At 38.6% G+C, this 23901-nt stretch overlaps 2 protein-coding genes across 6 annotated transcripts in view; one reads left to right on the forward strand and one right to left on the reverse strand.

The window, feature by feature from the left end:
* Positions 1 to 23901, forward strand: part of Asb3 (ankyrin repeat and SOCS box containing 3) — a 128428-nt gene that overhangs the window by 5279 nt on the left and 99248 nt on the right. For all 4 annotated transcript variants that reach the window (XM_085692334.2, XM_085692335.2, XM_085692336.2 and 1 more), the window contains one exon: positions 15306 to 15514. In XM_085692334.2, the coding sequence (XP_085548460.1) occupies positions 15319 to 15514 (196 nt within the window). In that variant the 5' untranslated portion in view covers positions 15306 to 15318. Of the gene's footprint in view, positions 1 to 15305; positions 15515 to 23901 lie in introns of those variants that run through there.
* Chac2 (ChaC glutathione specific gamma-glutamylcyclotransferase 2) lies at positions 4145 to 12149 on the reverse strand. 2 transcript variants are annotated; one of them, XM_048427588.2, is made up of 3 exons: positions 11896 to 12145; positions 6687 to 6722; positions 4145 to 5317 (listed from the first exon to the last, which is right to left on the reverse strand). In XM_048427588.2, exons 1-3 carry the CDS (start codon positions 12028 to 12030, stop codon positions 4952 to 4954), a joined length of 537 nt encoding a protein of 178 aa, XP_048283545.1. In that variant the 5' UTR covers positions 12031 to 12145; the 3' UTR covers positions 4145 to 4951. The 2 variants fall into 2 exon arrangements, with proteins under 2 accessions (XP_048283545.1, XP_048283546.1); XM_048427589.2 differs by lacking the exon at positions 6687 to 6722 and having other exon boundaries at positions 11896 to 12149.

Consider the following 23901-nt stretch of genomic DNA (forward strand, 5'->3'; position numbering starts at 1 on the left):
TATCTTCATAAAGTTACATTTAAGGTCATTTTCTTCTGCTTTTTCTAGGTTAGGATGATCAGGTCTTCCTTCATGTTGTATGACTACAGGGTTCTGGTGTTACCAGGTTCCTTTTTAGGCTGTTGAATATATTCTTACATTGGCGCCTACCCCTCTCTTCCTCCAATTGGTGCTGACAGTGTCTTTGCCTCTTGGTCCAATTCTTGCAGCTGCTGTCTGTGTCTCAGGGATCCTCTCTTGGACCGATTATTACAGTTGCTGTCTGTGTCTCAGGGATCCTCTCTTGGACCGATTATTACAGTTGCTGTCTGTGTCTAAGGGATCCTCTCTTGAACCGATTATTACAATTGCTGTCTGTGTCTCAGGGAGGTGCTGAGGTCTCCAGGGACAGGTGGGTGTGGTGGTGGAGTGGGACTTGCAGATAAATAACGGGGTATGATGGATGGGGAGGGTGTTGGAGCAGCCTGCCTGCAGGTGGCTTGCCTGATGGCTAGTGAAGCTGAGGCAGTTTGGGGAGCAGCCAGGGTTTTGCCCAGGGGCCTAGGGCCTAGAGATTGTACTGTCGAGCTCGGGAGTGGATCTCTCACCTCTTGGTCAGCTATGTGTAGTCACAATCTACTTCAGAGATGCTCTGAGGTTGCAGAGAGATGGGTGGGTTTGGGACTTTTAGGTTATAGGGTCCCATTGATGGTGGGGTGGGGTTGGAGCAGTCTAACTGCAGGAGGCTTGCTTGCAGGCCAGCTAGTAAAGCTGAGCAAAATGCTGAAATTTTAAGTTAGACAATTTTTATTTGTAAATTTGATATACAAAAGAATAGTTTTAGTAGTTACTTGTAGAAGAGTTAAAGTATTTGACATATTAGCTACAGGATTAAAAAAGTCTTCAACATCTTAATGTGTGTACAGACTGGTCGTATTACTTAAAAAAGTCTTCAACATCTTAATGTGTGTACAGACTGGTCGTATTACTTACTTTTCTATTGCTGTGACAAAACCATGACCAAGGCAAGCTATAACATAAAAGGGTTTAATTGGGCTTACAATTCCAGAAGGTTAGAATATATGATGGGGAAGCAAAGGCGTGGAAGCAGGAAAGCTACGAGCTCACATCTTAATCCACAGGCAGGAGGCAAAAAAAGCTAACTCAAAATGGCATTGAGTCTTTTGAATCCTTAGAGCCTGCCCCCAGTGACATACTTCCTCCAGCAAAGGCACAAATGTTATTGCTTCCCAACAGCTACCAACTTGAGACCAAGTATTCACACATACGAACCTTTGATGCCATTCTCATTCAAACCACAAGAGGGTTCAAGATTTTAGGACTTGAATTGCTGAAAGGTAGATCAATAGAAAATGTAGTAAGTAATTTTGTGTGGAAAGAGAGGTGAAATGTGAACATTTGATTGGCAGCTATATTTTAATATCCCTTTCACCCTTGTGAAGGTTTCACTGTGTAGTTCAGGATGACCTTGAACACATGATGTTCTTGCCTAAGCCTTATAGGCATGCACCACCATTTCCACCTGTTGTGCTGAAACAGAATTTAAAAACATGTTCATCACAGCTGACTTGGAAGAATCAGTGGTACATTATAGTAATAGGATGCTTACATTGATACAGTTGCTGAGTGGGTAGGGATGCTGTGTACTTGCTCACTGATATTCGCCTGAGATACAATTTTTAAAAGATATACTATGGCAAAGAGAAATTTAATGCCAATGGAAAGATATATTGGCTGCAAAATGTTGAAAAAATGTCTGACAGATAAAAATAGGTCTCAAACTTTATGTTTGTAATCATGAATCTTGTATATTGAACCTATGTTGCTTGGAATATGTGGTATAAAGTACAGTTGTAATATATGTTAAGAATAGATAATATTCATTAAGCATCCTATCACACACTGGAATAAACATTAAATTTCAGTAGACACTATTAAGATATATAACATGCATGTCAGGTACTTTATTAAGAAATTACTTATTTTTCCTTATTCAAGATAAAAATGCACACTGACAGCTGTCAAAGTTTTAAAGAAGTTTTAACAAAATAGATCAATAGATGCTTTTAAATAGAATTGAAAGCTATCACTGCCTGTTTCTCTAGATAACTTTTTCTATATGGAAGTCAGGTAGTCAGTTGACAAGTGAAAGTATTGTTTGAGACCGAAAAGTCCGACAATAGTGAACTAGAATAAGAGGAAATCTAGGCCAGGCCTGGTGGTGCATGCCTTTAATTCCAGCACTTGGGAGGCAGAGCCAGCCTGGTCTACATAGTGAGTTCCAGAATAACCACAGCTACATCATAAGGCACTATCTCAAGCAAACAAATAGACAACTGAAACCAAAAGAGTAGAAAGATCAAATTTTTCACAGTTCACTCAGGGGCCATTTAGGTGACTAATGAGTGAAAGTGCCCACTGTGAAAGCCGGCAGTGTGGGCTTCAGCTCCTATGGAAGTGAAGAAAAACCAACTTCATGGCGTTGTCCTCTGGTCAGTGAATGGCATGGCAAGCACATACATTGCTCACTCACTCTTATACACACACTCACACACAGTCTTTAGGCAGACAAGTTGGCATATGCTTATAATCCCAACAGACCAAAGGCTGAGGTAGGATTGAATTTCAGGTCAGCCCCACTAAACATCAAGACCATGCCTCAAAAGCAAAACCAAGCCAAACCAAGCCCGACAGAATAGTTTCTTTTCTAAGTGCAGTGTTTATGCTCATGCTTTTGTTAATGTCTAGCTATTATTTCTACCATGAGGCATAAGAGCCTGAGTCTGTGTATGCAATTAGGGCAGAGTGAAGTAGAACATTTTTAAATTGGGTCTGAGAGCTGTAAAGAGAATTATTCTCAACACAGTATGTCAGAGTGATGGTTCTCATGTTAGAGACTTCAAACCCCACCTTCTGCTTTTGGTGCTATTTACTTTTTTCATTTCTTCCCAGCCTAATGACAATGAATATTCTTTTCCTGCCTTCCTGTAAATATTTATGATGTTGATGATATAGCACAGGTATTAATGTATTTTCTAGCCCAACTCCCCAACCCCCATCCCTCCACCCCCAGCAGGGTTTCTCTGTGTAGCCCTTGCAGTCATTTGTAGAATAGGCTGGCTTTGAACTCAGATCTGCGCCCCCCCCTCATGCTGGGATTAAACATGTGTGTTCCACCACTGCTTGGCTTGGCTTCACTTCTAACTGAAGGCCTAGAAAGGCACAAACAAATTCAGAGTTAATTCCTTTTGATATTTTGGACCCTAATTGATTTGTTTGTAAAATGGTAATTGAATTGACCTGATTTGGAGTCATTATCAATCTTGTCATTATATTGGTGGGAACAGACGTAGAGCTGTCAAAATTAACTTGAACATCTTTATATAAACATGCTAATCTCTGTCTCTTGGAGAAAAGATGCTGGGTAGTGAAAAGGCTAGGTTCTGTACTTTCAAGTACACTGTAGTATTGTGTGCTTTAGAGAGATCGAGATTTCCGTTTGTAAATGGCTGCAAATGATAGAAACAAGCTTAAAGGAGTTCTTAAAAACTGAGACTATGTCCCCTATGTAAACTGCATATCATATCATATTATTAGATATTACTAAATGCTAGTAACCTTCATAGTACCAGATATGCGACATACTGCCTGGAAAACGAAAAATCTTAAATATTAGAAAATACTTAAATGTTATCTAAGTAAATTGCTAAGGGGCTAATTAATAAACATTAATAAGCATAAAAATTATTAATTAATAAAGAGCAACTTTATTTTTCATGTGAAATATTTCTGTATTAGTTGAGAAGCTTTGTTGCTTTTTTTTTTTTTTGAGACAAGGGCTCACTCTCTAAGCCCAGGCTGGCCCTGAACTTGTGGAACCTCCTATTTAAGCTTCCAGAGTATTCGGTTATTGGGTCATAGGTATGAGCCATTGTGCCTGGCTTATTCTTCTGAGACAAGGCTGGCCTTGAACTCAGGGTACTCTTCCTTTTTAACTTCCCAAGTGCTAGGAAAATAGGAGTGAGCCCCACCTCACTGGATATGTGATAGTTCTTAGTAAGCCGCACAGGAGACTCACCCTGAAACTGAAAGTCTTTTAGTGTTGATTTTAGAGACCTTATATTAAAGAAATCATCCAATTAGCTTAAATCAAGGCTAATTTTATAAGTCAATAATTTAAAAATTAGCTTCCTTGTTAAGTAGTTACATAAATAGGTGACAAAATGTACATAGTATAATCAGGAAATGACACTTATTTGAGAAATTATAATTGTAAAACCTGTTTCAAACACCATTTTCAGTATGTTTCCACTAATTGGTAATTATCAGAAAACCTTCTCTTTCCAGTTTCATTATGAGATAAATACAAAGTAAATGACATTATCATTAGTGGATGTGATTTACATAATTCGTGCTAGATTTTTTTCTTTCTAATAAAATGCCTTTTCCCTCAAAAGGAGAAGATAACACATTATAATTCCAAGGAAAATTTTATGTTAACAAACTCAATTTCTTTTGGCCTAAATTTGACTTTCATTTAATCTGAAATAATAAGGAAATTAACAATCAGTGCTGGAACCATATATCTATACCATATATTTCTAATAATGTTATTTTAAGCATATAAACTATAAACCATAGTTATTCTGATAAAAACAGGAAGTGACTTGAAACCTGTATTTCTAATGAACAAATGTTCATATGTCATTTGGTTAGAAAATCACTTGTATAACTTCAACTCCTTCTTCCTCTGTATGCAAATCTTCTGAACATGTTTTAGAACACTTGTAAATAAACAGTAAATTTAGATGATACTCTAATTATAACAGTGAATACTAAGGTCTTCAAGTAAGAATGTCCAAATCATACTGCTCTCTTGTACTGAAGTTATTTTCTGAGGGCTAAAAGCTCTGCCTGTTGGAGGAGCTAGTGGCTTTGTGCTACTGAGGGTCTATTTGCCTTCTAAACGTTCCTTTACTAATTTCTCCAGAGAGAAGAGATGCTCGTCTGCATCTTCTGGCACAAGTTTCCTAATGGAATTGGCAAGTTCAAAAAGATATTCTGTATTTTTTCCACTTGGACCAGCTGCATTAAAAATTTGTTCAGCTATGTCTTCCAGAGGCGCAGGACCAAGGTAGTTAGGATTGTCACACGTTCCAATGTAGAGCAAAACACTGAATGGTTTTCTTGTAGGATCTTTTGGATAAAAAATGACTGTTGTAGTTCTGTAGCCTCCTTTCTCTCTAAAGTCCAGGTATGTTTTTACTTCCTCTTCTTTTCCTACTGGTAGCTTGTAAGCAACACCCCATACACTGCCCTGTTGAAAAATGAAAAAAATCACTGTTTTGTATTTATAAGGCTATCAAAGTAGGGGAAGATACATTATGACCTAGGATATTTTGTAGTCTTAGAAGTCAATGGAACTTTGTTTCCAAGTGCCTCAAAGGGGTAGATGGCAAACAGTTAAGGAAAACAGCATTTAAAACCTTTATTCTGACTAAGTAATTGACTTATATCAAGCAAAGAATGATAGGTCTATTCCATCAAATTTGTACATAAGGTCTTATTTTTAAGCTAATACCAAGTGTTTGCTGGTCATTAAGAAATTCTGTGGAAGCAAAGTGCCATTTGTTGTCTAGAAGTTACAGTTATTGGTTTGAGGATAAGGGACTTTTAGATGCCTCTCCCACTATAAATCTCTAGAAGGTTTTAAGTACAGACTATATGTAGAGTTACTAATGGTTTTTATTATTACTATTATTATTTTAATTTTCAGATAAGGACTAGCTTTTTGAACAAGGCTGGCCTTGAACTTTGGTCCTTCTGCCTTGCCTGGCAGGTGATACTCCTGATGCTGCTTGAGTTTAGTTTCGTATAAATTTCTTCCCAAGTTTAAAGTGTAAAGAAAGTGGGCACCGTCCATTAAAGTTTTGAGTACTTCAAATTCGTCTGATAATAACAAGTGTTGTTTATAAAATCAGTTAAGAAATTTTTAGGGTTTTTTTTTTTTGGTTGTTGTTGAAAAATAATTGATTCCAGGCAAATTTCAACAGAACTATAAGAATTCTAATTAATTCTTAGTCATAACCTAGCTGTGGGGAGCCTGTTCCCTTTAATATGAAAGAGGATCACAAAATCCTCAGTCACCATACTCACTTAGAAGAGTTAAAAAGGAGATTACATATCACTTGGCTGTATTTTGTTGTTACTGTACTTCTGATTTTAACTTTCTTTCTAGACTCACTTTACACAAACACTGAAAATAGAAAAAACCCTCTACAAATACAAGGAAGCAGCCAGTGATGGCGCACACCCTTAATCCCAGCACTTGGGGTGCAAAGGCGGGTGGATCTCTTTGAGTTCAAGGCCAACCTGGTCTACAAACTGAGTTCCAGGACAGCGAGGGCTACACAGATAAACCCTGGCTCTAAAAACCAAAACAACCAAATAAATCAATAAATAAACCAAAAAGATAGAAAAACAAAATCAAAAAACAAAACCAAACAAGCTAACAAACAACCCCCCCCCAAGCCAAACAAACAAAAACCAAAAAGCAAATACAGAAAAGAATTCTACACTTAGTTTAATACAAATTTTTTGTGATGACCAATAAAATCTCACTGATTATTAAAATGCAGAAAGCTCATATTTTATTTAATACTATGTAAAAAATAAGCATACCATACCCCAGGATCTTCAACAAGAGTCACAACTCTTCCAGGCTGTTTTGAAAAAGGTAGAAAATATTTTTTTTCTGAATTAAAGTTCATTAAATTACTAAACATTAGCAACTAGTCATAGAATAAAGTTTTACTATACCTATTGTAAGAAGGATTTTACTTAGGGAATGAATTAAAGCATTGCTGGGCCACACCCCTACCAGATCTGATTCTTTAGGTCTGGAACGGAATAATAGGTATTTGTAATAGCATGCTTAGTGAAACTATTGGTTGATGCTTTCAGAAACACTACTAGGCGATATTTGGGTCTCAGGTATGAGTGAATGAGTGAATTTCTCCTGTAGCTATGAGGTACCTTTACCTTTGTATTTATGCTAAAGGGTGCTTCAAGGTAGCTGTTTTTAGACCTTCATAAGTGAATGTACACTGAGTCACTGATAGGCTAATACCAGAACTGACATTGTTTTTATCTATGTTTTTATTTTTGAGACTAGGTCTCATATAGCCCAGAGTGGTCTGAAACTTGCTTTGTAGCTAAGGCTTGCTTTCAACTCCGGATTCTCCTGCTTCTTTCGGTGAAGTGCTAGGACTATAGATATGCACCACCATGCCTGGCTGAGAATTGGTCTATTTTTCTTTTAAGCTGTTCTTATATGAGACAAACTTTATCTGTTAGGACTAGGCAATACTAAGTGCATTTTAACTAATTAACTTTAATTAATCAATTATTCTTTTGAGATAGTTTTCAGTCTGTAGCCTGGGCTGGCCTAGAACTCACTATATACCCAGGCTTGCCTTGAATTCCTGGTGATCTTTCTGTCTCACTGTTCCCAGACTGCTGCTTGTAGCATTCCATGTAAGAGAGATGATTCAAAAAATGATTGAATATGGCATGGAGTCAGATTTGTAGAGCCAGAGAGCAGAGTTTGGGGAATGGAGAGCTCGTGGTGTTGGCAGCAGAAGTAGATACTTGCCTATTTGGGGCCTTGGGCTGTTTAAAAAAAGGCAGAACTTCAGTTAGTGGAAGAGTGAAAACAAGAAGCCGCTGAGATGTGGGAGAAATTAGAAACTGAAACCTGTAGCACTTGGGTGGCAGGTGACTGGCAGAATAGAAGTATTTGGGAATATTAGGTTGGCAAAGTGTATGGGATGGAAGGAGGAAGAAATGGAGTGCAGAATGAGACATGCCTGCAGAACTCCCCTACCGCCCAGCTTATCCAGTTCTTGATGGTTTTGTCTTTTAAGATGATGTGTATGTCCACTACTCCCCACTCTAAATAAGTAAATATTTTAAAAACTATATGCCTGTTTCTGTGTTTGGGGAGTGCCTGTGAGCTCAGAAGATCCTCTGGGATCTGGAGTTAGAACTGTATGCTACTCACTGTGCGTGCTAGGAACTGGACTTGGTTCTCTGCAAGCTCTAACTTCAGAGTTAGTTCACCGCAGTTTGACTCTTTTCTGTCACTCAGTTGTCTAAGAGATTTCTCTGCTTGCCTCTTATTTTGCTTTCTCTTATTCCATTGAAAGCCTAGAATAGCTTTGTGGCTTTAAATCTTTCAAGATATTTTACAGAATAAAACCAAAAACGCTTTGCTAAAGTACAAACACCATTCCTTTCCACCTTCCCCTCCAAGTTTCAGCATTTTTTGGAAAATAGTATATGTTTGTAAATGCTTTCTTTGATAAGAGAGCAATGAAATGGAAGAAAGGGGTCTTTTTTTTAATGTAAAAGTTTTTTCATTTTACATACCAATCATAGTCACCCCCCTCCCCATTCATTCTGCAGAAAGGGTAAGGCCTCCCATAGGGAGTCAACAAAGTCTGACATATCAGGTGAGGCAAGACCAAGCCACTCCTACATCTAGGCTGAGCAAGGTATTACTCCATAGGAAATGGGCTCCAAAGCCAGTTCATGCACTAGGGATAAATCCTGGTCCCACTGCCAGTGGCCCTAGGGCCTGCCAAAGCCACAGAACTGTCCACTACATTGAGAGTGCCTCGATTGGTCCTATGCAGCAGGTTCCCCAGCTGTCAGCCCAGAGTCAGTGAGCTCCCATTAGCTCAGGTCAGCTGTTTCTGTTGGTTTCCTGAAAGAGGGTTTTTTTTTTTTTTTTTTAAATACAGGGTCTTGCGTAGCCTAGCCTAGCCTGGTATTTACTATGTAGCCGAGGATGATCTAGAATTAACTTCTGATCTTCCTGCTTCTATCTCTTGAATATAGGAGTAAGGTTGTCCCACACCCCAGTTTATGTAGCAGTAGGGATTAGTATGAACTGAGCTACAAGGTGCGCCCCTCTTTCCCTGTCTTCATTTTTGAGACAAGCCAGGATCTTGCTGTGTCTCCCAGGTTGGCCCCAAAGTGACAATCCTCTTGTCTCAGCCTCCTCAGTTTAGTGATTACAACTGTGCATCACCATAAGTCAAGAAGAGGTCTTTCAAGCTGAATGTGATTTGAAGATGCTTTATTAATAAGTCATGATTTGTGTTTTGACTTATTTGGGTGATAAGGAATACTTTTAATCTAGAAAAGCTAAGGATTTAGTAAATGTTCACAGTTTTCTCATTAAAATGATCCCTTTGCCAGTTGTGGTGGTTTACACTTGTACTCAGAGGATTTTGGAGATAGAGGCAGGAGTCTCAGAAATTCATGGTCATGTTCGCTATACAGCAAATTCAAAACCAGCCTGGGCTATATAGGATCCTGTATCAAGCAAAACAAGATAAAACAAGCTTCCTGCTTTGTAGTTATGATATATTTTGGAGAAAATCTCTCTTTAAGTCAAATTTTTACTTTGTTGAGAAATAATCAGTTTTGTGATAAATATATACTTAAGTAAATTAGGAACCAGGTATGGTGGCACAGGCCTTTAATCCCAGCTATCTAAGAAGCAGAGGAAGTTGAATCTCTTGGATTTGAAGTCAGCTTGATCTACATAGTGACTTCCAGGCCAACCAGGAATACATAGTTAGACTGTCTCTAAAAGCAAGCAAACAAAAACTTAGAAAGAAATCCAACATACTATTTTCTCTGCTGTATTATGTGGAAGTAAACCTTATATCTCTGTTGCCTTCTTGTAAGTACCTGAGTAATACCCGAGCTGGTCTAAGTTGCTGAATAGTTCTGTCGCTGATTGTATTCTTGTCCAGATGGTTAGTATTTAGATAAATGTAAAAAAAAAAAAAAGTGAAGTCAAGGTATCATATTTTTGTCTAGTTCTTTAACATAATACTATACTTGGAACATATCTATACTAAATATTTCCTTTAATTTTCTAGGATGGATTTTTTCTTTTAATAAAAGATATAAAACTCTTAGTTGATGCAGCTCCCTGCCCTAGGTTTCTTTTCTGAAGTCTCAGTAAGTTTAAGTGCAAAGAAACAGCGGCTTTTATCGATCTCTTCTCCCCTTTCTATTTTTGTAGATTTATTTACTTTATGTGTGTGCACTGTGCCACAGCTTGTATGTGGAGATCAGAGGGCACCTCGTAGGAGGCATTTCTGTCTTTTACTTGATGAGCCATATCACTGGCCTTATTTATTAAAATGTATCATCTCCTTTTAAAGTTTGATAGCCCCCCCCCCCCACAAGACAGGGTCTCACTATGTAGCTCTGGCTGTTCTAAAACTCACTATGTAGACCAGGCTGCCCTCAAACTCACAGAGAACCACTTGCTTCTTTCTCCTAAGTGCTGGGATTAATGGCATGCATCAATCTATACCTGATCTCTAGCCTTACTTTTTAAAGTGATACATAGAGCATAACAACATGAACTTTTAAAGAACTAGTGTATTGATTAGACAATTTTTTACCAGCAGTCTGCCTGGCAATACACATACCTTGATGTGTTATGTAAGAAACATATATTTTGGTTAATCTTAAGTAGTAAAATATTCAGTCATAACCACATACATGCCTGCTTAATGCTTGGCCATTAAAATGAAAACCTACCTTAAGGTTTATATATATCAAAATTGATACCCAAAAGGCATTTTCTTTGGTTTAATTCTTTAATGCCTTGAATAGTTTTATGATAGTTTTGGAAAGTCTTTGGTTATGATGTTTCTGTTGGCCTGTAAATAAACATTTGCTCTCTTTCTGGGTTCCAGTAGGCCAGGAAAGTCTAATTGACAAACTTGAGTTAGGTGGCTCTAACTCAAGATGTTTTTCATGATTTCAAGTCTGTGTCTTTTGGGTAGGTACATACTATTTCAGAACCTTGATCTTTCCCTTTTCAAGAATCTCTTCTGATGACTGGCTTTTGGCATTTCAGAATATTGTACTTTAGATTATTTTTTAAAATGGTGCTGAACTCAGAGCCTGACAGGTGCTAGGCAAGGGCTCTACTACTAAGCTATAGCCCCAGTCACTTTATAATTTCTGAGTTTGAGGGCCAGGTCTTAAATTTGTGATCCTCTTTGAGATTACAGACTTATACCAGCAGAGTAAGTGAATTTTAAGAGTATTTTAGAGAACATAGAAGCATTAAAAATGTAGTCCTCCAAAGGTTAGAAGTTAACCAAACAAGTTACTAGTTACTTCATACTTGTTTTCTTTTTTCTTTCATAAATTAGTTGTTTACAGCCAATGCAAAGCTGGTTTGATAAAAATGAGCTGCTTCTAGTTCTCTGAACCCATATTGACAAACTGAAAAACAGATAAAACGATTTGTATTTCACATTAATAATCCAAGAAAAGAACTTTATTAATAATTTATTAATAATCCAAGAAAATTACTTTAATGGAGGAGGAACCATTAAAGTAATGTAGATTTTGCATTGTATTACTCATAGCAAATTGCAAACCTCACATAACTTTGCTTAATCACCGTGGGCATAAAAATTGGAAATAACCTTGGAAATTAGTTCTTTTATAATCTTTGTGTTTTTAAATAAAAACATTGGAAAGATAAACCCTAGACATTCACAGGCTCACATAAATTCAAACCAGTAAAAGCCTGGCATAATGCAGACATATCAACGAATTTGCATGTTATGAAAATGAATCTTTATTAATTTTTGTGGTTAGACAGAGGTTGCCAAGACAAGGGCCACTGCAGCCTTGTGTGAGCTTGTGGGCCTATGCCCGTGCCTTCTGCCTAAGAAACTAACGGCAGGCTTCTGAAGCGACTTCAGGGTGCCCACGCTCCGGAGAGAGTCGTGGGCAGGTGGTCTAGGAGGTTGCCCAATAGGTGGGCAATCGGCGCTGGCTGCTTACCTTGCCGGGAACCCCGCGGTGGTCAGTGCTGCCTTGCCAGAAGCGCCGGCTGTAGTTTGTGATGTAACCAACCAACTTGTCCTGGTAGGGGAAGTCCACCTTCCAGATGAGGGACCCGTAACCAAACACCCACATTTTTCTGAACCCTGGCTGGTACCACAGCGTGAGAGCAGGACTGCTGCTGACGCAAGTAACCGGCTGCTCGAGCCAGCGCAGGCGCGCTGGCCACGAGTGAAGCGCAAAGCACACTGGGGTTGCAGTCTCCCGGATCCTTTTCAAAGCTTCTGTGAACCCACAGATCTTTTCTGCAACCTAGGAAAATCGAGGGGCGGGGCGGGTTGGGAGAACTACATTACCCACAACTCTTCAGAGACTAGTGACACTAAGGTTGGAGCTGCCCCCCCCCCTTTTTTTTCCCTCTAAGAGAGTGGGTAAAAGAGAAAAGGCGTGACTGGTGCTGTCTTACAGGACACACTTACGGGCACCACACCTGGCACGTAGGCGCACGTAGGCATTTTGTTGTGACTTGAAAATTGGCAAACTGCCCACATATAACAGCTACCTGAGTAGCAGAACCCGCAAGGGTAATTCGTATAAGAAGCAGAAATTTTATAGCAGTAGTTTTATGCCGGTGAAAGAGCAACTAGATTCTAGTGGAAGCTGCTTATGTATCAAATTGCCAAGAACAGTCGTGTTCATATTTAACGTTCTCTGCATCTCCGAGAAGAGCAGTTGTGCTGTCCTGTTACTTAAACTCCACCATTGGTCTTTACAATGCAGTGTAAAGTCCCTTTCTCAGATGAATGGGTACTGTTTTGTTTGATAATGGGGAACTTGGAGGATGATGTACATTGTTTACTGTACTTAACTTGGATTGTTGAGTAGGGTCGTTGTATCTAGATTCAAATGCTTAAGGTTTTTCTTTGTGTGTGTGTGGGGGGTTTGTTTTCTTGTTGTTGTTGTTGTTTTGCCTCCCGTTCCAGGTAGCTTTATTCTTGCAGAACTATAGCAAGGCATCTTAAATTTTTTTTTTTAAAAGCTCTAGTAGGAAAATCTGTAGAATCCCAGGTGACTATTGGACTATTGGAAAACCTGTACTCATTGTTTTCCTTTGCGCTGTGTACTTTGTATTTTTTAGATTATAATGTGTCATGTATTTAACTTGCTCAAACATTGAAAATTAAGTGATGCACACATAAACACTCACACTCCACACCCGAAAGACCAGAATGAGTTTTGTTTTATGACTTTCGTTGACATCTCATTGAAAAACAAGGTAATGTTGCCATAACTGATGTTACAGTGACTTAAATAGTAAGGAAACAAAACAACTCTCTTAAACCATAGGGGTTTTTAAAGCATATATTCCAGGCAAAGGTTCTTAACATTGAACTCATATACATGTCTTTAGAAGCTTAGAAAATTATTAAAAATTGCAACATCAAATATCCTATATCCAAATTTCCATAATTATCTCGAAAGTGTTCTGGAGTCGCTAGAGCATAGGTAGTTGTTGTGACAGGATTTGTCTTTCGAAGAGTTCATGTCAGAGTTGCCATTAGAGGTGGAAAGGCTGCTGCTCTTACTGCAGATATTTCCTAGACTACTTTTTTCCTTTGAGGAGCTCAGAGATATTACTAATTTCTGTTATTTTTTCAGGTTATTATGTATTGTCCTGAATTTATTAACACTGTAGCTAAGAGGGAAACCAATAAATGTTGGACAGGGACTCATATCTACCTGTTTTTACTCAAATATTGTTCTTTATTTTTAAAGTTGAGTCCTTGTGTGTGTGTTTTCAGGATAGAAAAGGTTTTCTTTTATCTAAATGAACACATGTATAAATCATTAGTGTGTTATTTGTTTTCTTTTACTTGTAATTATTTTGTCAAGAAGTTAGTATGGTTCCGAAAAGCATAGGTTAGCACTCAGTATCCTACAATTTGGCCTGAAGCTATCTCTGTAATCTTATTTTTCTACTGTTTTTTGTTTCTTTAATCATTCTTCCAAAGTGACAGGCTTATCTTCCCCATTGTCCCTTTCCTTTGCTTATGCACCTTCTTTTTTTGTTTCCGATTTTTCCATTTCTGACTAGTAATGCTCTTCTGCCCATTGTCTCATTTAGAAATCTTCCCTGTTAAATATGGCACAGCTCACATCCCTCACCAAGTAGACACAGATTCTTCTTTATTTATATGACTTTCAATCTGTTCTACTGTTATGACACTTTATATTTTCTGTATTGGACCACATATAGCTATCATTTCTGTGAGGCTGTAAGCAGTTTGATAGGATCTGTGTGAGTGTATAGTCCTCATTACTGATCATTTAGCTTGTGCTTAAAAAAAAAATAACTGCTAATTGAACAATTGAATGTTAGTTTATAAATATCTTCACTTACTGTAATGGTTCTTTCTACCCAATTATATTAATTCATAGCTGTATTAACTGTTTGGCTATCGAATCAACTTCAACTGTTTTATTTTGAAGGTGACCATGCATAAGTTTATTGAAATTATTTGATGCTTGTTTTTAACCTCTTTCTTCAAACTTTGTTTTGGGCAAATTACTTAGAATGTGGTTCTAGAAAGTTTTAATTAGTATTGGACTAGATATGTTGGCATTTTCAGACAAGCGTCCTCCCCCAACGGCCATTAGGAGAAATCAAATGTGGGATGGGAATAGTACTGAGAAGGTTACTTCTTAGGAGCTAACCATTTCCCTGAGAATCCTGAATCTCAGCCCAACATATGCTGATGGTTTGTGAGAGTCCTGTGCGGAGATCTGTGTGGGACTTTAATTGCCAGAGAACATGAAATGAGCTTTGAATGGCGGTGACTATGATGAGGGAGTGATCTTGTGTGTGAGGTTGGGCTGGCTGGCTCGCTACTGTTTGTTGCCTTTGTTGTATTCATTCAGTGAGACACTTTGAAGGATTGAGCTCCCGAGTGTTTATCCCCTTCTGGAAAGGACCAACAAGAGTAGGAAAACGAGAACCCCTACTTATCCTTGCTTTTCTCGGTAGACACTATTCATTTCTTTCTTTTTATCTTAAAAGGCTTTTTGGGTTTAACTGTTTCATACAGAGGTAGTAAAGTGGAATTTACAAGTGGTGGTTAATAGTGGAGTTTCTGAGTTTTGGTATGGTGTGAATAGGGAGCCCATAGGAAAGATCTGACATTTCTAGAGGAGGAAGATTGAACAGTAAAAACTACCTTGATATTTTAACTAATATTGCTAGGAACTGACTTGCGAGACATCTGGGGTGGGCTCTAGCAGAGGCTGTGTGTGGCATGACAGAGTCTCCTCTTTTCCCATGGGAGATGCTAAGACAGGCCCACTGTGATGTGCTGGTATCTAGTTCAGTGATGTTTTACTGACTAGTACTGTCTCTCTGCCTTGTTTTATAGACTAATCAAAAGGATGGATTTTACGGAGGCTTACTCAAGCACATGCTCTACAGTTGGACTTGCTGCCAGAGAAGGCAACGTTAAAATTTTAAGGAAACTGCTCAAAAAAGGTCGAAGTGTAGATGTTGCTGATAACAGGGGATGGATGCCAATTCACGAAGCAGCTTATCACAACTCTGTGGAATGTTTGCAGATGTTACTTCATACAGGTAAAGTTTATGAAGGAAGGTATGTGGGACTGTGCATGTAAGCCAAAATAGTAAAATAAAAATATGGTAATAAGGGATAGCATTTGTTTCCTTTTCTATAATTCTAAAATAAGTACTTCTCCTATTAAGGATGGTAAGATTTCTGCCTTGGATCGTGTTCCATCTAGACATCTATGAATATTATCTTTTATATGGAAATGTTTGTACTTTATTTACTTATTTTACATTTGTTTATTGACATACTTATTTATGTAATTTGTATTTGTGGGGCATACACGTAGCATGTACCATGGTGTGCCTGTGGAGGTCAGAGGACAGCTTGAGGAATCCAGTTCTCCTCTTCCCTCACGTGGGGATTAAATTTAGGGCAGCAGGCTTGGTAGCCAGCACCCTTGCCCTCTGGTCCATGTCACCAACCCTTTGGTTTAATTTTGACTTTTTTTTTTTTCTTTTGAGAAAAAGATCTTACTCTGTAGCTCTGGTTAGCCTGGTTCCCGTTATGTAGAGTAGGCTGGCCTGGAACTCAGAGATTCCTCCTGAGTGCTGTGATTAAAGGCATATACTGCCATGTTAGCCCCTTTATTTTAATTAATTGTGCTAGGTGATGCAGAGTAGATTGCTGTTTTAATTTCAGCATTTGAAAATTACTTAGAGTATGTACTCTTTTTGGTCTGGAAAAGGAAATAAAACAACAGGGACAATGCTACTAGTATTTTATTCAGACTAATCTTTTTAAAAATGAAAATATTGATATGTGTGAGTGTTTTGCCTGTATGTATGTATGTACACCACATGCATGCCTGGTGCCCTCTCTAGGAAGAAGAGGAGATTGAATCCCCTAGAACTGGAGTCAAAAATGGTTGTAAGCCACTGTGTTGGTGGTGGGAACCAAACCCTGGGTCCTCTTCAAGAGCGGTAACTTCTCTTAACCAGTGAGCCGTACCTCCAGCTCCTGATCTTTTTATTTTTAAAATACTTTTCATTGTCTTTACTTCTGAGAAATTTTCCAATTACTTGGACTTTATATTTGCAGTACACCATGGACCAGAGTGCCTGCCTTTATAGTACTTGTGTTAGGGAAGATAGATAAGAAACAGATTTAAAAAAAAAAAACCCCAATAAGCAGGAGTGTTTCATTTTTGAAAAGTAAAGCAGGAGTGGGATGAGAAGAGATGATGTGATGGTGCACATATTCTTATTACTGCATATGAAATGGTCAAAACCTCAACTGTACTGGGCAGCAGCCAGTGCTGCCAACCTGACTTCCTTCCCCAGGGACAGCCTGTGAAGTGTAAACAACACTCCACTGAGTAAAAAGTCTGTGCTGGAGAGAGGGGATGGAAGAGAACTCCTGGCGATGGGGTGCTGTGCTTTAGTTCATGTGCCAGATGCTTTACTTACATTATTTATCTGTTGTTAGAGGTCACATATAAACTTATTGTTAATAAGTTAATTCTACCCACTGACCTAGAATAAGACCTCTACCACATTTTTTTGAGCCAAATTTGAAGCAAACTTTATTATATACTGAGCAGGATGATGGACACTGCTCAGGTTCATACCCAGGATTCCTGTGGAATGGCAATCACCTTAGTTTCAGTGTTTATAAAGGAAAAACTTAGAAGGCTATGTGCTTCCTTTGTCCAGTCGGGTGCAAACATCCATCCTGATGTACTTCCTGCCTAAGTACACAGGCAGTCAAGTCTCAGCCACAAGTGACTAAGCACCTCCTGTGCAGTTGGGGCAACCAATATTGTTTACAGAAGTGAAAATATGTGGCTTGTTATCTTACATCAACAACAGACCCCAGCATTCCAGGAAGTTATCTGCCCTTGCACAAGTGGGGCTTACAGGTTTATCTGTCCTTGGGCAAGTGGGGGCTAACAGGTTAGAGGCATTTTCTTTTCAAGATCTTTTAAGCACAGTAATTAAAACTTAAAACACAACTTTAACTCTCATATTAGCCCCCAAAGTTTTGCTTGGATTCAGAGAAGTTGACCTATCTAAGGTTAGTTATGTAAGAAACTAAGTTATTTGTTTGAACTAATTTCTGTCTGATTCTGATGTCCTTGTTTTTTCTTTTTCTACCATATCATCATTCTAACACTTAACAGAGTAGACATTAAAAGCATTTAGCTATTTTTTTTTTGAGACATGGTTTTAGTTAGGACCTTGCACTCTGATTCACTCTCTTTCCATTTCCCAGGTGCGGGAATTACAGGCCTGTGCCATCACATCAGGTGTATTGAGCTGCCTTCAAGTGAGAATGAGTGTAACTGTCCATGCCATAACACTTGCCTTATATTTCACAGATAATGGTACGCTTGTCAGAAGGTGTAGCTGCTTAGACCTCATTATTCTGGTTGCTTTAAACACCATCCTATTTGTTACACTTGAACTATTATCCCTTTGAAGCTCCTTGTTGTTTAACTGGTATATAGGAAAAATTCTTTATTATATAATTTCTACTTCCATGACCAACTTACTTTTGTCTTTTTAAATGACTATTTTCTTATTTTATGCATATGGGTGTTTTGTCTGCAGGTATATTTGGATACCACATGTATCCCTGTTGCCTGAGAAGGCTGGAAGAGGGTGTTGAATCTCCTGGCACTAGAATTTTAGACAGCTGTGAGCCTCTATATGGTTGCTGGGAATCAACTCTTTTTTTCTGCAAGAACAGTCAGTGTCCTTAACTGCTGAGTCAAGTCTCCAGCCTCTTTTGTCTTTTAAAAATTAACCAGGGTGTGGTGGTATGTGCCCTTAATTGCAGCATTCAAGAGTCAGAGGTGTGGATTTTATGAGTTATGTAGTATAAGCTGGTCTCAAACAAACAAGCAGACAGACAAACAGATAAACCCCCAAACAAACCACCACCACCATCAAAAGAAAATTATCTAAAGTACATTATATATATATCTATATATATATCTCACATCCGTCTATCATCTGTTATCTACCTACCATCTATTACCCATCTGTCTGTCTGTCTTTCTATCTATCTATTTTATAGTTTGTAGTGAGGAGCTGCGGGCAGGCCTGCTTTTCGTCCCACCCTGCTCCCGCATGGCTAGCTTAGCCCCAGAAATAACAACACACAAGTTGTATTCATTTAAACACTGCCTGGCCCATTATCTCTAGAGAGTTAGTTACTGGCTAACTCTCACACCTTGGTTAACCCATTTCTAATAGTCTGTGTAGCACCACAAGGTGGTGGCTTACCGGGAAAGATTCAGCATGTCTGACCTGGTGGCTGGCTCCATGGCGTCTGCCTCATTGCCTTCTTCCCAGCATTCTGTTCTGTTTACTCCGCCTACCTAATTTTGTCCTATCAAAGGGCCAAGGCAGTCTCTTTATTAACCAATGAAAATAACACATAACAGAAAGCCCACCTACATCAATAGTTTACTTGAAAAAGTCTGAACTTTTTTAGATGGATGCATGAGAAGTAGTCATTTTCTCACCAAACCTGGCGATTGCTGATTAAGCTTGAGTGGATAGCCAGTGAGCCCAGGGACCTTCCTGTCTTTGCCTTCATGTGCTGGAATTACAGGTTTGTACTGTGGCACCCAACTTTTTATTCTTTTTGGTGTGTGTGTGTGTGTGGTGTGTTGTTAAAGCATTCAGAATCTTTTTAAGATTTTCTTTTTATTTATATATAAGTATGTGTGTCTGTGAGTGGATGTCACATGTGCACAGATTTCAGTGAGTCTTGGAGAGGGTATCAGATCCCTTGAAGCTGGAGTTTCAGGTAATTATTAGCTGACTGACTTGTGTGTGTGTCTGTGTGGGGTACAGTGTCCACAGGAGACAGGAGAAAGCACTGAGTTTCCTGGCGCTGAAGTCACAGGTGCTGATGTGCTGCCTGATGTAGACACTAGGAACTAAACTCAGATCCTTTGCACAGCAGTGTGCTCTCAACCTCTGAGCCAGCTGTCTAGCCTCTGCACTTTAATTTTTGAGGTAGAGTCTCTCACTGAACTTGGAGCTTACTGATTAGGCTAGGCTGTCTGATCAGTGAACTTAAGGGATCATGCTGTGGTAACAGGGAGACATCAGTGCTGGGATTCCAGATTTGGTCTGCATGTTTGTGTAGCAGACACTTTTACTGTCTGACCCATGTCCACAGTGCCAGCATGGCCTACTTTAAGCTTACTATAAGTGACTGAGGCCCAGGGATATGGATTTAAGTTGTACCCAGTAACATGTTTCAACATGAAAGTGGTTTCATGTTAAGATTAAAGACTCTATGAGGTCGATGGACTGATTACACATTGTGATTGTGGAGTGTTGGAATGTTGCAGGTGAAGAGTCCAAATGACCTAGGGCCGTCTGTAGTCTTTTTAATAATATCCATCTCTCAATCCCCCATATCTGTATCTCAGCTAACATCCTTTTAGCTATTGGAAACAAAGTTTTGGAGTCTATTAATATAGTAGACTGCTAATTTCCAGCAACCCAAAGCTAAGAATGTTATCAGTTAACATATAAAACCTGTACCTCAGTATTTTCCATCTTGCTGTAATCCAAATATCTGATGTTTCCACCAATATATTTGGAAAATGTCTTCATGTATAATATGCTTTTGGTCTGTGAATATAAAAGTTCATTTAACCGCTTCTCCATTGGAACAAAGCAACCTGAACCCGTGTTTCCATGTTATCTCTTATTCTCTTTGGTGTAAGATATGTGCTTTGCATTGCTAAAGTTTGATAATGTAATCTCCTTGACACAGTCTTGGCCCATCTTGGTGATAGGTACTTTTGAGATTTGGCCTCATCAAATTTAGCTTAATTATTAAGATATGGTTCTGTTCTTAATTTTTAATCCATTTCTAACAAGAATCATGTAGTTTTGGTTTTTCTCTTAGTGGTCAGTAAAACCCAAAATTACAGCTTCCTACCATTACTGTTAAAAGCAATAAGTTAGCTTATTATCTACAAGTAAAAGTATACTTTGTGCCAGCAGATGTAGGGTGTGGTGTCATTGGAGAGTGTTTGTCACAGATGGCTGACACAGGCCCAGCTCACAGAGTCCCAACTCTCAAGTAAAATGAAGAACTTACAAGGATTTTGGAAGACCTTTGTGATCACAATGCTTGTCTGTTTGGAAGTCTTTCATGCCTACTTTGTTTAAAGTTTACTAAGTAGATGAGGTGCAGAAACCACTCTGTCTTCAATGAAAAAATAAACAGAGGCTGAGGCATTCATTAAAAACTGAGCCATTTTCTTCAAGTAGCCCTCTGTCAGGAAAGGAAGAAAGTCGGATGATAGTTGATGGCCTAGTTAGTACAAAACTAAAAGGTCCCTTTGGTAAAATTCACAAATTGATGTAAGGGAACCAGTTAATTATTGGAACTTCAACCAATTTAGATTGTTTTGAAACTCCCCCATCTCTCTAGAGTCTACTCTATAGCCTAGGCTAGTCTTGAACTCATTGGCCTCTTGTTTTAGCCTACCTACTGCTGGAATTGCAAGTGTGCAGCCTTGGGCCTGGCTGAACCCTTGTTTTAGTTATTGTCATTAAGTGTGTTTGTGTATTCACATGTTTGCATGTGTTTGTATGATGTATGTTTGAGAGGGTGAGTATGCCATGGTGCATGCATGTCAGTGGACAACTTTGTGGACTTAGTTTTCTCTTTCCACCTCTATGTGGGTTCCCATGATTGACCTTAGGTTACCAAGATTATGGCAATTGCTTTTGCCCACTGAGCCATCTCACTGCAAATCTTAAAATAATACTTTGGAAATTTAACTAAATTTATAGCAGCTCCTTCAGTACATAAATGATCACACATCACCTGTATTTATTGTTTTATAGAATTCAAAGTATAATCATAATTCCATTGAATCCCACGAAAATTAGTTTAGCTAAATGTTTATTCTTGTTTCATGGTTATCGGACCTGAACTATAGAAAGTTTAAGTAGCTTGCCTAAAGTATAATCCAAATTATAACTAGAAAAGTCAGAATTGTAGCCTAACTCTTCTAATTCTAAATCTTCTAACCCTGAATGTTAACTTCTTGAAATAGTGTTTTTGTTTGTTTTTAATTAAAATCTTTATCCAAGTCATTGTCCAAACAGAATTTTCTACAGTGTTTTACCTAGTTCACATAAGGCACATCACATGCTGATACTGTCTGGTTGCCAAGGGCACTCCACTCTGTACAAGCTTGCTCCCCCTCTTTCATTCTGCTAACAGGACAGTAACTCAAGGTGCAAAGTGAATGACATAGCACTAAGGGAGCTTGTTCTATGAGCTACATTACTAACCCCCTAACAGAAGTTTTGTCTCTTTTTGATTGAATGTGTATTAATGCAAATCTTACTGGTGGTTTACATTTAAGAGATGGGAATTAAGCTCTATTTCCTTGATGGTATGAATCTCTACATAAAGTATTATTTTCCCTCCATAGTGCTGGGGCTTGGCCCAAGATTTTGTACATGCTAGTCCAGTGCCCTACCAATGGAACTAAACCTCTAACCCTTGAATTTTTGTTGCTATTATTGTTATAATTATGATTATGATGGCCTGTCCGGTTATCTGGGCACCCTGTCACTTTAAGAGACAAGCTCCACTCACTCCCAGTATCTCCCTTCCCACCAAGGCAAGCTGATTTTGCATCATCTCCCCTTCTCTCTCTATCTGTTCTTCAGAAAAGGCAGTCTCTGCCTCCCCCCCCCCCCAGCTGCTCCTCTTTTTCTTCTCCCCATACTCCCTACCCTCTCATACCCTACTCTCCCATACCCTCCCAATACCCACTAAATAAACTCTTCATACCCAAGCTCTCTCTGCATGGTAGGTCTGTCTCTCTCCCACCCTCCATATCTTCTCCCACCTGCATTGGGGCCTGCCAGGGTGACTCTTGCCTAAAATTGTAAATCTCACGGCACCAATGAAAGATTTATAGATCTAGTGACCCTGGCACGTCCCACAGAGGATGGGAGACAGGCAGATATGCCATGCAGAGAGAACTTGGTTATGGAGAGTTTTTTTTAGCCGTATTGGAAGGGTCTGCAAAGTAAGGGATATGTGGGGGTGGGAGCTAGAGGGACAGAGAGAGAGGAAGGGGTGGGGGAAGAACGGAGACAGAGGCTGCCTCTTCAGAAGAATGGACAAAGAAGGAAGGAAGAGAGAATGGAGACTCCCTTGGCCAAAAGGGGGAGATTATAAGTGATCAGAGCTTGTCTCTTAAAGGGACAGGGCACCCAGATGACAGAGCAGGCCAGCATAATTATAACAATTATTGTTTGGGGGAAATTTAGCTCTTCTTTCTCATTGTTCATTCATTCATTCATTGATCCATTTGTATCTATATGGATTTAGGGATATTTTATATTTTGGGTCATAACCTTATACAATATTATTATTGTTGTTTTAAATAGTTTTGTCTAGATAGGCTTCTATGTCTTTTTGACCTTTTTTTTTCCTGAGTACTTTATTTTACTTTGGGACCCTATAAATATGCTGCAGTTTTATGTATTTGTAGACTCAACGCTGGAATCAGCCATTTTTATTTGATTTCTTTTACTGGAGAATGATAATTAAAACTAAGATCTAGAGGCTGAATACCACTGGTGTGTGACTGATCTTCAGTTCATTCAGTAGAAAGAACTAGAAAATGTATTTATGGATTATATGTGTACACTATAGTTATTTCTATATATGTATATATTAGGTTAGTACTTTTAGCTGATTCCGTACTGATGTCTGTAATCTAGATTTGCATTCTAGATTCATTCTGGCTTACCCGGTTGCTTATATGTACCCTCTCTCTCCAGCAAATTTGTAGTACATTGTTTGATGTAGTCTGTGCTTAAAATAGTTTTAGAATTATTCATTTCTATCTTGTCAAAAGACCCAATCCCTTATCAACTACAATATAGTGTTTATGTATGGTTCTGAGTCATTTGTAGTCAAAACAACATTTTCAAAATTTTGTAGGGCATCATTTTGTCTGTTCCTTCTTAGAGAGTTTATGATATATTCTGAAATACAATTAGATTCATCTGTCACAGTCCATATTCTGTTTTTTGGGTTCCCCTTCCTCTTCCTTCATGGTCGATTTTTTTTTTTTTTTAAAAAGAGGACTTCATCAATATGGCCTTATGAGTTAAGATGCTTTGCTGTCAAGTCTGATGAGCTTTTGGACCCCTGACTTGCACAAGTTGTCCTTTGATCTCTTCCACATGTGTACTATGACATATGAATGTACACGTATGCATGCATGCAAATGAATAAGTGAATGTTATAATGTAAAATATTTAAATGACTAGATTAAGAATACTACTGGCTGGTTTTGTGTGTCAATTTGACACAAGCTAGAGTCATCAGAGAGGAAGGACCCTCAGTTAATGAAATGTCCCCATGAGATCCAGCTCAAAGG

This window comes from Myodes glareolus, chromosome 8 (assembly GCF_982192425.1).
Source record: "Myodes glareolus chromosome 8, mMyoGla1.1, whole genome shotgun sequence".
NCBI classification, from domain to species: Eukaryota; Metazoa; Chordata; class Mammalia; order Rodentia; family Cricetidae; genus Myodes; species Myodes glareolus.